At 60.1% G+C, this 15984-nt stretch overlaps 1 protein-coding gene across 50 annotated transcripts in view; it reads right to left on the reverse strand.

Annotated features, from left to right (window-relative positions):
- The window catches only part of NCOR2 (nuclear receptor corepressor 2), a 242182-nt gene that overhangs the window by 34523 nt on the left and 191675 nt on the right, over positions 1-15984 (reverse strand). For 25 of the 50 annotated variants that reach the window (XM_074008352.1, XM_074008348.1, XM_074008346.1 and 22 more), the window contains 4 exons: positions 14832-14882; positions 12643-13231; positions 4086-4353; positions 2629-2800 (listed from right to left, as the gene is read on the reverse strand). In XM_074008352.1, the coding sequence (XP_073864453.1) occupies positions 2629-2800; positions 4086-4353; positions 12643-13231; positions 14832-14882 (1080 nt within the window). The remainder of the gene's footprint in view (positions 1-2628; positions 2801-4085; positions 4354-12642; positions 13232-14831; positions 14883-15984) is intronic. The other 25 variants (XM_074008356.1, XM_045366785.3, XM_074008367.1 and 22 more) reach the window with 6 other exon arrangements.

The raw sequence follows: 15984 nt of genomic DNA on the forward strand, positions 1-15984 counted from the left end.
CAGCCCACAGGAGGCAGGGGGGCACAGATGCAGGGGAATTCTCCTTCTTAACCAGTCCCCAGTGGAGGCAGTTGTACAGGGCCTGCCTCAGATCTGGAGATCCTGCAAACGCCCTGGACCTCGCCCCTCTGGCTACCCAGCCCTGTACGCCTCTGGTGCTTCCTCCAGCCTAGTTCCAGAGAGCTGGGAGGGAGAGGAGGGGAGCTGCTCGATGCAGGAAGGCAAGCTGGGGTTAGGCCAGGCTGGGCGGGCGGCCGAGAGCCTAGAGAGACAACCTGTTCCTCCAGCTGGGCCCAGGGGGCCCCAAGGGACCTGCTTGGCTGAGCCGCTCTGTGTGGGAGCCAGGGGCAGAGAAGGCTGGCTTCCTGAGAGACCAGAGAGGTAGCGCTGGGTGTCAAGTTCATGTGTGTCCCTGCGGGAGCTGAGCTGCAAGCCAGGCTGTGCCAGAAAGGCATGCAGGGCCTGACGCCAGGTGCACCGTCCCCATGGGGAATGAGGCCAGGAAACGGCACAGGCCCTGGCCACACCAATAGGCTGAGTGCCAGCTGCAGAAACTGCTGGCCGGTGGCTCCCTTTCTCCCCGGACAGGGGCCTGTGACCTGGCTCGGCAGGACCTGGCTGGCGCCGTGCAGTTCCAGCCCCGATCAGATCTGATGCTGGCCAAAGCTGCTGGGGCCCCTGACATGGATACACAGCTCCTTCCAGGGCTGGTGCTCCAAACCCGCAACATCTCCCAGAGCCACCGCCTGGGTCGCACACTGTACCCTGGCCCCAGGCGGCCCAGCCCTTGTCATGAGGCATCCCGGTTCCAGCGAGACATCCCTGGCGTCATCCCCACACCGGGTTCAACACCCCACTGGCTTTGCCTCCAAAACGAAATCCCGACGCGCCCTTCCTTCCACCTCCACAGCCACCTGTGCAGTTCAGGCAGCCTCTGTCGCCTGCCAAGAGCAGCGCTGTGACCTCCTGCTTCTGCCCTTGACTCAACAATGGCCAGAGAGAGCTTTCCAAAATATAAATCAGATAACAAGCACCCCCTTCCCCTTCCACAACACATGCTCACTTCAAATCCCTCCAGCAGCCCCTGCCACACCTGAGACAAAAATCCACTGCCTGCTGTGGCCTGAGAGGCCCTACACAATCCGGCCCCCACCTCCCTCACTGTCCACCCGCCCACCCTTCCCCGGCCACACCACCCCCGGTGACTCCTCACACACCCGAGCGTGTTTCCACACCAGGGCCTTTGCACGTGCTGTTCCCTCTGCCCGCAACGCCCACCCAGAGATCTCCCGTGGCGGGGCTGCTCCCCCCTCCGCAGGGTCTTTCCCGGAGCCGCCTCTTCACTCAACCCGTTTTGTTTCTCATGATGGACGAACGACTCTAAAATCATCTTGCTTCATTACGTGTTCCCTGGTTTAACATCCTCCTCACTCAAAACAACAGCAGCTCCCCACAGCAGAGACTTCCCCTTCTCCCTGCCGAACCCCCACTGCCTAGCATGGTGCTTGGGGCCTTGGGTTTCAACAAATGTCCTGACCCACCAGCCTCGGGTGGACCCCAGAGGCGGAGGCTGCTGTGAGCTGAGATTGTGCCACTGCACTCCAACCTGGCGAGACTGACGCTCTGTCTCAAAAAAAAAAAAAAAAAAAGAGAAGGGGGACATCACACCCAAGGCAGTGGGGAGGGGACAGCTGGTGATAGCTCCGGTCACCCGGGTTCGTCCCTGGGCTGTGCTGGTCAGGAGGTCGGCCTGGGGTCCTGCTGCCCTCAGACCTTTGGAACAGCCTGCCAGCAAGCGCCCAGGCTAGCCCAGGGTGGATAACCTCTGGGGAGGTAGCCCCCAACACCTGCAAGGCACAACAGCACCTGCTGCATGCCAGGCTGACCTGGAGAAGATGCCTCTTTGGGGACACAGGTTCAGAATTTCTTGGGCCCAGTGGGAAGTGGGGTAGAGACTGAAGATCCAGAGAACAAGCAACTACGCCTGCCTGTCTCCTAACCTTGAGCTTCACGTGATGACAGTGAGGTGTGCCCGGGGCAGTCACTGTGACACAGCTGCTCAGGAGTCACCCCCTCTCCCGGCTCCTGGTGAACCCAGAGACCTGGGCCTGGAGCAAGGTCAGAATGCCAGCTGGGGAGGGCAGCCCTTCCTGTCCAGGCCCCAGAGCTGCTGCCAGCCAGGTGCTGGGCCCCATCTGTGATTCGAGAAGCTCCTGCGTGGACTGATTCACACCAAATCAGAGGCTGGGCTGCAGACACGTTTTTGTGTATTCACAATGCTTTTGAAAATTTTGAGAAGTTGTCTGTGTTGAGAAACCAGGGGGATTTCACATAAGAAGATGGATTTCTGGCTTTGCTGGAAGAACCACCCCAGGCATGATTTGCCACAGGGTTACTCTTGGCCAAGGCCAATACATGCCCATTTCAGAGAAAACATGAGTTCTCCAATTTGCCGCAGTCCCTACCATTCCCAACTGCCTCCGCCTGCTCAACTGTTCTATTCGTTTATTTTGCTTTCCCTGTCACTGTGGCCGTGGGGGTTGCAGCAGCTGCTCTGGACACAAAAACATCCCTTGTCCATCAGTCCCCTGCTGCCCCAGCCCCCCTCAGCCACTGATGTGGACTCACCCTCCTTGTCGGCGGCGGGCGCCGGGCTCCTGCTCTTGCCCCGGGGGCTGCTGCCAGGCTGCTGAGGGGCGTCGCTCTCCGGCTGCAAGTGCTGTGGCGGTGGTGGGGCGGGGGGAGCTGGCTTAGTGGGAGCTGCGTCCTCCCGGGGGGGTTCATGGACTTTGGTGACCTGCTGAGGGAAGCAGGCAGAAGTGAGCATCCACAGAGGGTGTCCGACGGTGACAGGGTCAGGGAGAGACATGCACGTGACCAGCCTGGAAACCAAGGCCTGGGAAAGCCAGTGACATGCTCAAGGTCCCAAGTGGGGCAAGAAGGGGAGGTCTTAGCACAGAGCACATTGGGGAGCCCACCTCCCAAAAAGCCTGGCCCAGCTGCCCGGTGGCGGATAGGGGGAGCCCACCTCCCAGAAAGCCTGGCCCAGCTGCCCGGTGATGGACATGGGGACCCACCTCCCAGAACCTGGCCCAGCTGCCTGGTGATGGACAGGGAGAGCCCACTTCCCCAGAAAGCCTGGCCCAGCTGCCCGGTGGCGGACAGGGGAGCCCACCTCCCAAAAAGCCTGGCCTAGCTGCCTGGTGGTGAACAGGGGGAGCCCACCTCCCAAAAAGCCTGGCCCAGCTGCCTGGTGGTGAACAGGGGGGCCCACCTCCCCAGAAAGCCTAGCCCAGCTGCCCAGCGGTGGACAGGGGGAGCCCACCTCCCAAAAAGCCTGGCCTAGCTGCCTGGTAGTAAACAGGGGGGCCCACCTCCCAAAAAGCCTGGCCTAGCTGCCTGGTAGTAAACAGGGGGGCCCACCTCCCAAAAAGCCTGGCCTAGCTGCCTGGTAGTAAACAGGGGGGCCCACCTCCCTAGAAAGCCTAGCCCAGCTGCCCAGCAGTGGACAGGGGGAACCCACCTCCCAAAAAGCCTGGCTCAGCAGCCTGGTGGTGGACAGGAGGCTGGAGCCTGCCGTTACCCTCTCCTCCAGCTCCTTCCGTGGACCCAAATCCTCTGGGTCTCAGGGAAGCCAGGACTGAGCAACAGGACTCTGTGGGCCTTGGGGGACTGGGCGGTGCAGCCTGGCACGCCCTGAGCCCATCACTCAAAGCCCCGAGGGACCACCAGCCTGGTCAGCTCAGCTTCTTTTAGCTCGGAACCCCCAGTTGCATCTGGGAAGCCCGGACTCACCTCCCTGGAGAAGGCACCTCCACGGGCCCACCCACCCAGCTGAGAGAACCTTCCAGGGGGGTGTTCCCAGAGGGCCCCAGGGTCAGAACGGGTACGCCCCACCCTTCCCTGGCCAAGTTGTTGCTACAGCTGAGTGGGTGGGGGAAGCTCCTGCCTCCCCATGACCCAGTATCTAATGTGGGGGTTCAAGGGTGCTGCAGGGTGAGAGTGGGGAGGCAGTAGGCTGCCAGTCCCCGCCTTCACCGGGAGCCCCATCCAGTGCGCCTGCCAGCTTCCCCAGCTGTTCCCACCTCATCTCCACGGGGGCTTCTCCAGGAAACAGCAGCAGATGAGCTGGGCTGCAGGTGCGCGCTCCCACCCGTGGGATTCTCTGTCTCGATGAACGGGAAAGTCAAGGTCAGGGTGGACTCTGCGGGGCTCTGGGGGTGGGCACTCACGATGGGGGGGATGGCAGCCGCTCGCTGCTTCAGCTGCTTCAGGTCCAGTGGCTTCTGGGGCGAGGCGTTGGCCCGGGGGTCGCCAGTCGGGGTGAGGAGGCTGGGCCTTGGGGACAGCAGCCTGTGGGGACACGAGCATCATCAGCCGGGGGCCCGCAGCCGGACTCTCCCAGGTGGGGGGCTGCTGGGTTTTGACGGCCTCTCCTGTCTCAAGCCCTGGGGACGAGGCTAAGGCCCTGAGACGCGAGGTGACGTGCAGGTCACCCAGACAATGTCAACCGTTTTCTTGGGGAAACAGACCAAGGTTTGGGGCCAGGGGAGGGGAGGCACAAGTGGGCAGGCAGGTGCCTCCTCACTCACTCCCCTGGTTCTTGCAGGCCTCATCAGGGGCCAAGCCAGCCTCCCCACCCTGGCTGAGAGGCCAGCCGGACAATGCTAGAGGCCCAGGCTGGGATCAAACATCCCCAAAGACAGCCCCAGGCAAGGAAAATCCCAGAGAAGCCCGACCTGGGGCCCACACCACACGTGGCCCTCCAGAAGCTGCCAGAAAGTCAAAGAATCAGCCCGATTCAGGGACAGAGTAATGAAGAGATTCACCAAGAGATTCCTCATCACTCGAATCTGAGAGGCTCAGGTGCCAGGGCAGGACAGTGGGCATGGAGCCGAATGAGCTCCGGTTACAGAGGCAGGAGTGGGGGAGCCGCACCTACTTCCTGGAATCTCTACCACACACTATCCAAGAAGGACAAGGACATGAAAACAAGGGCCCAGGCCACAGGCTTTGTGTGGAGGGGTAGGCAGGGCATGCCCACTGTCTACCAGTCAGCCACAGTGACAGTTCCTTCCTCTGTCTGCTACTGAGATGCACAACCAGAGGCTGACACAGGGCACATGGTGCCTAGCAGAGCCTGCATTGAGGTGTGGCTCCCAAGCTGCTCAGTGGGTGCTGCTTCCTTCAGGAAGCCTTCCAGGATTTCCAAGGCCACAACACTGGGCACAACACCTGCCATAATCCCCATCTGGCTCCCCAGTTGGCATGAGGTCTCCGAGGGCAGGAACTGGATCTGCTCCAGCCTGAGAACCCTTCACCTGCCCAGTGCGGCTGCCCGGGGCTGCCCAGTTCTTGACTCCCTCCTGCAACCTGCATTTGCTGGGCATAAAGCAGCCTGGCCTGTATTTGGGTGTATGGAGGTGGCCCGGCTTGCGTTTGCGGGTATGGAGGCGGCCCAGCCTGAGTTTAGGGGTATTTGGAGGGAGCCTGGACTGCGTTTGCAGGTATGGAGGCAGCCTGGCCTGCGTTCAGGGGTACAGAAGCGGCCTGGACTGTGTTTGCGGGTATGGAGGCGGCCTGGCCTGCGTTTGGGGGTACGGAAGCAGCCTGGCCTGCGTTTGGGGGTACAGAAGCAGCCTGGCCTGCGTTTGGGGGTACGGAAGCAGCCTGGCCTGCGTTCGGGGGTATGGAGGCGGCCTGGCCTGCGTTTGGGGGTATTTGGAGGCAATGCAGAACCCAGTCTGTGTCCTAGGTCTTCTGAGCTAGTGAAATGATCACACGGCAGGCGTGAGGGCAGCAGACACGGGCCTGGAATTCAGTCAGAAGGCAAAACTTCTGGGTGCAAGAAGCCAGCAGGTCCTGTAGGCACAGCCTCTACTCTGTGCCGTGACCACAGTGACGACATCCTGTGCAGACCGTAAGCCACAGCCTACTGGCCTCGAGGTGAGAGCTGTGACAACGGGGACACAGCTCACACCACCCCAGCACTCAGCTGCCAGTGCGGGATGCCAGGTGCCCAGAAGCACCCACCTCCTTCCTGCAGATGAGCAGGGCCCATGCCCAGGGTGCTGAGGCCTCTGCCAGCAGTCCTCTCTCCACTGTCTGCCATAGCAGGACCCTGGGGCCACCGGCATGTGACCAGCCTGTCCTGCAGGAACCAGCCTGCTGCCCGCATCTGCCACACGCTCAGCTGAGCGGGGAGAGCAGACACAGACTCGGTGACGCCTGCTGAGGCTGCCCATGGCGCCCAGGCGGGGGCCAGACGAGGAAGGTCACCCTGACTTCTGCATGCACCTCCACCGCCCCCACCACCAGCCCACTCTCCTCTCTCCCCTCCCTCCACCTGTCTAGACCCTGCGTGATCTCCCAGGACCACCTAAAGCCTCTCCTTTGGCCGCTGCCCTGCCTCGCTCCCTGGACCTGGGCCCAGCCGTGCCCTCCCCGCCATCCTCAGGACAAGGCACCCTGACCCAGGTTCAAACACAGATGGTAGTCACCCATCCCAGCATACTCCGCCTGCGGCTTCAACTGCCGCCACCCCCATGTCCCTTCCCCCAGGTTTATCTACTGCCATCCGTTTCAACCAGTTCGCACTTGCAAGCTTAAATTTAAAACAGAATGCCACAGCCACTTTGGAAAGAGGGTGGTGAGTCCTCATTGCCCTAAACCCAGCAGCTCCACTCCTAGGCACACACCAGGCAAATGAGAGAAAACATCTACGCAGAAACCTGTACGCGCCCATCACGGCAGCACCGCACAGCCCACAACAGAAGGCAGAGACAACCCGACATCCACCAACAGATGAACGGGGAGACAAAGCGTGCCCTGTCCGCACAATGGAACACGTGGCCATCAAAAGGCATGAGGCTCTGACACGGGCTATGACGTGGGTGGACCCTGAAGACACGATGTGCATGAAACAAGCCAGTCACAGAAGGCCTCTGGTGTAGACTCCGTTCCTGTGAAAATTCCAGAATGGGCCAATCCATCCAGAGAGAAAGGAGATGAGTGGGTGCTGGGGCTGGCAGAAGGGAGAATGGGGGTGACTAGGATGGGCATAGGGTTTCTTTCTTAGTATAACACTGAATATACTAAGAAAAGCTAAATGATACACATTTTTTTTTGAGACAGGGTCTTGCTATGTCACCCAGGCTGGGGTGCACTGGTGCAGTCTCACTGCAGCCTCGACATCCCAGGCTCAGGCAGTCTTCTCACCTCAGCCTCTGGAATTGCTGAGACTAAAGGCACACATCATCATGCCTGATTGATTTCTGCATTTTTTTTTTCTTTTTTTTTGTAGAGACGAGGTCTCTCTATGTTGCCAATGCTGGTCTTGAACTCCGGGGCTCAGGCTATCCTTCTGCCTTAGCCACTGAAAGGGCTAGGACTGCAGGTGTGCACCACTGCGCCTGGCCTAAACGATACACTTTAAATGGTGCAATGTATGGTATATGAATGATATCTTAATTACACTGTTACAAAATGAAATGAAGACTACATGCTAGTCATAAAATAAAGGGTTTGATGTATCAGCTGTATTTTCTCTATGAACGGTAAAAATAGTATTTTTATGTGTGTACAAATAGAAAAACAATAAAATACAAATTTTAAGGTTGAAATGCAAACTTTTGTATATGTGTAAAGATAATTCTATAGAGATAAAAAATATGACTGTATAACACACACAAAACATGAGGCGCCACTGTCCACGCAATCTGCCCGAGAGCTCGGGCTTTCTGTGTGGGGCCTGAGAGCTCCCTGTGCCTTGGTTTCCCTGTGGCCCCTCACCTAGTAGGGGGTGGGCAGTCAGACTGGCAGGGGGCGAGGCGGGGGCAGGGGCTGCTGCCCAGAAGCTCTCAGCAGGCACCCTCTGGGGGGCACACAGAGGCCCAGATCCCTCATTCTTGAGCCCCCAGAGCAAGTGGGGACTGTGGTCATAGAGGTAGCACTTTACAGTTTACAAGAGGCCTTCTGATCCCAGCCAGAGCTCTCTCATGGGTAAAGAAGGCCACAGTCAACACAAGGGCTGGGTTCAAGTCCTCGAGGAGAACGAGAGTCCTAAGCCCCCAGAGAGCAGCTGCCAACAGTGGAGGAGGAAGGTGGAAAACGCTCAGAGCTCAGGGCCCATCCGACCGCCCCTTGTCCCGTAGCCGTGCTGGAGAAGCGCGCCTCCAGAGGCCCTCCCGGCTGGCTCTCTCCACCCTCCACTCTCTCTCCTTCATTTTATTTATTTATTTATTTTTTTTGGAGATGGAGTCTTGCTCTGTTGCCTAGGCTGGAGTGCAGTGGCACAATCTTGGCTCACTGCAAGCTCTGCTTCCTGGGCTCAAGTGATCCTCCTGCCTCAGCCTCCCTAGTACCTGGGATTACAGGCACGTGACACCATACCTGGCTAATTTTTTTGTATTTTAGCGGAGACGGGCTTTCACCGTGTTGGTCAGGCTGGTCTTGAACTCTTGACCTCAAATGATCCACCCACCTGGCTTCCCACAGTGCTGGGATTACAGGCATGAGCCATCGCGCCCAGCCTCTCTTCTTTGTTTTCTTGGAAGGCAGCCGCTTCCATTTTCCTTTCTGGAGGCCTGGGTGGGGCGGGGACTCTCAGGGCCTGGCACGGAGCATGTGTCTGGGAGTGGCTCCGACCTGCCTACCCAACCTGGCAGTTGCGAGCAAAAGCTCGGATCCCCTCTTTGACCGTAAGACTTAGCCAATTGTGCCTCGGTTTCTCAATCTGGAGAGTGGAGACGAGAGCTTCAAGGGCTGTCCGTGGGTGGGCGTGGGGATGCTGGTGACTAGCACGTGGGGCCGAGTGGGTCAGGCCACCTTCTCCTCACTGTCATTTTCCTTCCCACTCAGGAAGGCCAGGGTGGGAGAAGGGGGCGGGCACGAGAAGGGGAACAAGGGCCTGGGGACATTCATCAGGAACATGCTGGGCCTGCAACAGTACGTCCCCTCTCCACCCAGCCCTTGCCTCAGTTTCCCCATGGTCATCAAGCTGGGATAATCCTTGCCACCACCCTAGGGCTGGGAGGGAGAGGGAGGGCTGGTTTGTCAACAGGCATCCCTTGCCTCTCCAAGGCCCCAAGATAAAACCCTGACCCGTCACTCCCATCCATGGGGCCTGCCCACCTCTCTGACTTCTCCGCCCTCTCTTCCCGGGGCTGCTCACTCCACTCTACTCCCTGCTATAGGCCTCTCTGCTGTCCACTGGACATACGCTCATGCGGCCACAGGGCCTTTGCACTGGTGGTTCCCAGGGGTATGGCTGTCCCTCACACTAAGGCTCTCATTGCCCTCCAATGTCACTTCCCCAGAGGCCCTCCCCGCCTGACCAGCCCACTCTCCCCCGCTCCCCATGCCCCATCTTCCCATCACCCACTTATCCCATAAACAATGGTTTCCTTCTCCACGCCCTCACTAGAATGTAAGTGCCCGAAGTCAGGGCCTCGTCTGCACAGTTTCCAGAACCCCTGGTGCCTGGTGCACGCTGGTACCATCAGTCACTTGCAGAATAAAGTAACAAAGGTGCAACTGCTGTTATGATTTTCCAAAATGCCAGAGGGGCAGCTGAAGGAGCTGCACTCCAGCCCTCTCTTGGGGTGACCTCTTGGGGGGTGTCCCAAAGCAGATCCAAAGGAGGGCAGCTAATCTCTCACTGAGCACCCACTGTGGCCCAGCATTAACTGAGTTATTCTTGCGATAAGCCATTCACACCCACCTTACAGACAGAAAACTGAGGTTTGGGGGAGGGGACTCACAAGGTCAGGCCCTGCCAAAAAGCACCCAGACACCTTCTCTGAAGAATAAGAGAGGGGAGGGCAGGCAGGCTTGGGGTTTTGCAATCAAAGCCACTATCTCTGGTTATCTGCCAAGAAAACACCCAGGCAGAGCCACCTCGACAACAGTGCCCGCGGGCCCAAGGAGCATGTGATTTTCTTTCTCCCAAAGTCACCCGGGAGGGCCCATACGAGAGTCATCTTGCATCCATCCAGGAACGCAGAGCTCCCCCACTGGGGCTGCCAGGCGGGAGGGACGGTCCTGGGCAGGCAGCCAGGAGCAGGGGTCGCCTGGGGGGCCTGCCCTGTCCCGCCAGCCCTTCCCGGGAGGCCCTGGCTGCCGGGGCCTACTCTGACGCATCTCATCGGCGTCCTCCAGCGCCGCCCGGCCCTGCGCAGTCGTGGCCGGCACAGGGAGGGGTGGCAGGCTGCCGGCCAGGACGAGGTCAGCAGGCTGGCCAGAGTCCAGCCTCATTCGCTGCGAGGGCAAGGCAGGCCCCAAGGGCGGGGGCCTGGGCCCAGTCGCACAGGGCGGGACAAACCAGGTGTCCTGACTCCCAGCCGAGGACTCCTGCACCCTGGGGGCTGTGTGCTGGACATTGGGCAAGGGGTGGACGCACGCCAGGCCCAGCTGGGGGAGGGAGGACACCGCCCTGGGTGGGGTTGCAGGGGAGAGGACGGGAGGCTGCAAGTGCCCTGCGGGGCCTCAGGCCCAGTCTGAGTGTTCTGGGGACGGACAGGATGCAAGCTGATCCCCCGGCTCCCCAGCCCGGGGCCAGCCACATGTACCCAAAACACAGACTCTAGGAGGCAGCTTATCAGTGGGGCTGCCCCATGACCTCAGCGCTTCCCCCTCGAAGGCAGAAACATGTGTTTCCATGACTGTCCCCACAGCCAGTGGGAGCGGGATAGGGAGTCCCGCCCCGACCCCGCTTCCCAGGCACAAAGGTCCTGGCTGCCTGCCTCTAGGGCAGACCCAGCCGCACTGTGAGCACTGTTTTCCAAGCTGAGACTGTCGGGCCATTAGCTGGGGAGTTCGGTACCCTCAGAATCCCGCTGGCCAAGCCTTTGCTCAGTACAGGCTCAGGGTCAGGCCATCCACTTCTTACACACATGGGCGTGGTTCCTGTCAGCAGTGGTTCCCGGGGACCCTGAGATTTTGTTTTGTGGAACCTGTAGAGATCTGGGTGAACCTCAGTTCCTAGGGAATGTCCTAGGACTTCCCCCTTTAACATGGCCCAGGGTGAACCCCAGAGCAGAGACAAGGGCCCCACATGACCCTGCGGGTCCGATTTTCCTCCCTCGCTCGCTCTGCCCAGGACCATTCCAAGGGACTTGGGAGGGGAGGAAACAGACCACAGTGCAGTCAAAATAAAATGGCCCGCCTGCCCCACCAGAAAACAATTCCTCCAGCCAACCAGACGCGAGCGGGACACAGTCTCTGCAGGTCTGCCCTCTGCCACCCAAGATCGGCCCTAACTCGGGTAGCCGTTTTTGGTTCTGGGCTGGAGGCCTTGAGGCCCAAAGCATCTGTGCTGAAAATGGGTAAAAGGCGGCATTCTCAGGGATGTGGGGTCACCCAGGCCAGGAGCAAAGACAGAGGCCAGAAAGGAAAGAACACACATCAGAGACATTGGCACCCAAACAAGACGGCACTGGGGTTCTCCAGGCTACCCCAGCTGGAGAGGTTTTTGCAAGGGGAACCGCTGCACCTGTGATCCACGGTGATCCAAGGTGATCACCTGTGATCCCGAGCCCTGGACCCTTGGCTGATAGGAGATGAACCACCAAAAACATGTTGAATCTGTGGTTTTTCCCCATCACCATGGCCACCACACTCGCCTCTCCATCCCCGGCCCCAGGGCACCTGCAGCTGCCTCCTGAATGTGCCTCTCACTCCCAGCAAATCCCCCACATGGTTTCATGGGTAAATCACATCTGGCTCTCTGGGAGAGGCTCGCAAAGGCCTTCTCACTGCCCTGAGAAGAAATGCAGCCCTCACCTGCCAGGGTGCGACTCAGCGCCCCCAACCCTGTGAGAGCTGCTCCCCATTCTGCAAGGCTGCCTCCCTCCCTGAGCCACTCGCTCCACCCTTCGACACCTGAATCCACCAAGCTCATTCCCACCTCGGGCCTTCACACTTGCTGTTCCCACCACGTTGAGGGTAGAACTGTGTCCCCCCGAAAGAAGGTACGTTCAAGTCCCAACCCAGGGTCTCTGTGAATGTAACCTTATTTGGAAACAGGCTGTTTGCTGATATAATCAAGTTAAGATGAAGCTGGACTAGATTAGGGCAGCTGCTCATCCAATGCCTGCTGTCCTCAGAAGAAGAAAATGTGGACATAGAGATGCACAGGGCAAAGGTCATGCGACGGCAGAGGCAAAGACGGAGTGGTGTGCTGGCAACCACGACTGCCAGCAGCAGCCAGGAGCTGGAAGAGGCGGGATTGATCTGCCAAGAGGCTCAGAGGGTGTGGCCCGGCCTCACGGTGCCCCCGAGCTCCTGGTCTCCAGGACTGTATTTGTTTCAAGCCACCTGGCTTGAGCTACCTTGTAAGGGCGGCCCTAGGAAGCGAGCAGGCTGCCTGGCACACTCTCTCCCTGGTGCTGCCCAGGGCTGCCTCCTCTGTCCGGGTCTCAGCTTGGATGTCACCTCCTGGGGAGATGCTCCCGGCCACACCTCCGCCCCCTCCCAGCCTGCATCTCCCATTCCTGGACTCTACTCCGAGTCTGCCTCCCTAACCACACCTCGGGCTCCCCCAAAGCAGGCAGAGCCACACCGGGTGCGGCTGTCTAAGTAGGTAGTCGCCGCTCAGTGTCTGCAGACAAAAGCCAAGGTTAGGGCTGCCTGGCGCCCACTCACCGGTTCTTGTCGCCGCCCTCAGGCTCATCCACCTCATCTGCACTGCAGGTGGCACTGGAGTCGCTGTCCTGGGGGGCGCCCGAGCCCTTGGCTGTAGTGGCCCTGCCGCTCCCGCCCTCCTTCTTCTCTGCCTTGAGTGCTCCCTCAGCCGTGGCCTCAGAGGCCTCCGCATCCTTGCCCTTGGCCGGCCCCTCCTCGGCTTGCTCCGTGCACTCGCTCTTGATGGGCTCCTCGGCCTTCCCTGTGTCCACTGCCAGCTCCTCAGCCGCGGGGGGCTTCTGCTCCTCCCCCTCCTCCACTGGGGACACCGCTGCGGCCTCCTCCTCCTTCTCCTCCTTGGGGACCACAGGAGGGGGTACAGAAGGCGATGGGGGTGCTGGTGGGGGCGTTGGGGGTCCGGTGGCTTCAGAGGCGGGGGTGGGCTCAGTGGGGGCCGGGATGTCCTCCGGCGGCGGGGTGGGTGGCTCCGGGGGTGGCCCATCGGTGCTCTGGGTGGCTGGGGGCTGGGGCCCATTCTGCCCTGTGTCCTTGGCGGCCTCAGTGCGAGGGGAGGGGATGCTCTCGGTGTCTGAGCTGTTGTTGACAGTGGCTGTGCAGGGCAAGAAGGAAGAGGGGATGAGCAGGGTCTGGGGGGACTCCAGGAGAGATGCGTGGCCCTGACCCTCGGGATGAGGCCGTTCTGTTGCCTGACACCAAAACAGCCCTGAGGCTCCTATACACCTGGGCCCCTGCCTGGAGCCCCACCCCTGAGACAAAGCCCCTGGCCAGGCCTCTACCCACAGCTGCTGCCCTCCCCTGGCCGCCTTTCTCCCGAACTGACCCTGCTGGCATAACCTGGTTAATTCCCAACCCCAGGACCGCCTGGTGGTCAGCACCCCCGACAGATGGAGCCAGCCTGAGGGCGGGCATGGGCAAAGGCCTTCGTTCTGGGGGGTCTCCGTGTTCTCATCTGAGCTCTAACCCCAGCTCTGCCCCGCACTGGCTGTGTGCCATGGGAAACTCAGGTTACCTCTTGGGCCTCAGTTTTCCCATCTGTAGAATGGGAGAACAACAGTTCCCATCTCACAGGGCAGAGAAGCCGGCGATTGTGATGGCAAGGGCAGTTGCCTGGTGACTGCCTGATGCTGCACCATCATCGCCACCATCATCATCACATGACAGTGCAGAACGGGCAAGTGTGTGTGCAGGGGCCCTGAGCACAGTGGACAATGAGGCCAGTGCGTGCACAGCAGCCCGCGCACAGTGGACAATGAGGCCAATGCGTGCACAGGGGCCCCGGGCACAGTGGACAATGAGGCCAGTGCGTGCTCAGGTGCCCGGGCACAGTGGACAATGAAGCCAGTGCGTGCACAGGGGCCCGGGCACAGTGGACAATAAGGCCAGTGCGTGCACAGGGGCCCGGGCACAGCGGACAATGAGGCCAGTGCGTGCACAGGGCCCCCGGGGCACAGTGGACAATGAGGCCAGTGCGTGCACAGGGGCCCGGGCACAGTGGACAATGAGGCCAGTGCGTGCACAGGGCCCCCGGGGCACAGTGGACAATGAGGCCAGTGCGTGCACAGGGGCCCGGGCACAGTGGACAATAAGGCCAGTGCGTGCACAGGGGCCCGGGCACAGTGGACAATGAGGCCAGTGCGTGCACAGGGGCCTGGGCACAGTGGACAATGAGGCCAGTGCGTGCACAGGGCCCCCGGGGCACAGCCCACACCAACGGCCTTGGCATGGGTTTTACGCAGCAGGAGAGTGGCCTGTGTTGACGGAGTGGCAGGAGGAAAGCATGTACCCAAGGATGGTGAGGAGACCCCAGCCGCAGTCCTGGCTCTCTAGCCCCCAAACCCACACCAGGTTCTTCTTTGGGTCTCAATGTTCCCATTTTCTGTAAAATGGGGATACTTGAAAACCCCTGCATTTGCTATCAGGGAAATCAAACCTGGTGGGAGACCCAAGTGTGCCAGTGAAAATCAATGAAGCAGTGGAGACGGGAAACTGGTCTGCTGGAGTGAGCCCGGGACCAGCATGGGGAACAGCCACTTTGCTGGAAAGGAAGCCCAGAGGCCACGGAACACAAACGGTGGTGCTCACAGAAAGAGCATGTGCCCAGAAGCAGGGTTCCTTGTGGAGGACCGGGGACCTCGGGATGCCCACCCCGGCCCAGCCCTACCCCCCAGGCCAGCCGGCCACATTCGTACCTGGGCCACTGCATTCCCCTCTGGGCACCTCATTCCCAGAGGCATGTAAGGCTGGAAGGAAGTCAGAAAAGAGTTAGAAGCCAGGCGGCACCAGGTAGTGGGAGGTGAGGGAGGAGGCAACGTGGCCAAGAGGGGCCTGGAGCCTGGTGCACAGCAGTGAGACCTCGCTGCTGCTCGCTCTCCTGCCCCGACTGCCCTTCACCTTGGACCGATGAGCCCTCTCCCTCCAGGCTCTGGCCAGTGGCCGCAGGTGACCTGCAATAGCCCTGCGCAGGCTGGTCCAGTGGCCTGTTCAAGGCCAGCCAATAATGGCGTTGGTCAGGGTGAAAAGTGAGCTTCAGCCACTCTGGGTGTCCTTGCCCTAAGTCATCAGGCTCCCAGGATGCCTTGGGGTGGGAGGTGCTGACCTCAGGGGTGGGCAAGGTTGCAGGGAGAAGCTTTTGGGTCTGCTGAGACCTCTTCAGCCATCATTGCCCCCCACCAATCCCCCAGTCTCTCCTGCTTCTTGCCTCCCTTCAGGCCCCAGAGCAGAGGCCACCTCTTTTAGAAACAATAGCAACGACAGCAACGCAGGCTGCGTGCAGGCCAGGCTCCGTGCCGAGTTCCTCACACATGACTCCTTTAAGACCTCTAACACCGGGACCATCATCTCTCATGTACAGATGAGGAAATGGAGGTGGACAGGTTCATCCGCTTGCCCAAGGCCACGCTGTGGAGGGGAGAGCACTGAGCCCAGCTTCCTGCATCTCCAACCCCTGGCCTTCCTCTGCCTGGTGACTTCAGCAATGTCATTCCCTTCCTTCCACAGTCAGAGTACGGGACGTTGGGAGGCCAACGTTGAGGGCCCCAGGACCAGGGATGAAACCTCTGGGTCTCGGTTTGTTCATCTACAAAATGGGCAGTTAACGCCTCGCTCTCATGGTTATCAAGGGTCTGGGGCAGGAGCCTGCGTGAGAAGCACCCCGAGGGCTTGTGACGATGCAGGTGGCTGCGCCATGCCCTGAAGCTTTCTGATTCGGTACGTGTGGACTGGGGCCCGAGAATCAGCACTTCTAACAAATCCCAGGGAACACCCTGCCACCGCTGCCCTAGAATCCAGGTGAAGTGCTTTGTGCAGCGCCTGACACACAGTAGGTGCCTAACAAGAGCGACA

The sequence above is a fragment of the Macaca fascicularis genome, chromosome 11 (genome assembly GCF_037993035.2).
Source record: "Macaca fascicularis isolate 582-1 chromosome 11, T2T-MFA8v1.1".
Lineage (NCBI taxonomy): Eukaryota > Metazoa > Chordata > Mammalia > Primates > Cercopithecidae > Macaca > Macaca fascicularis.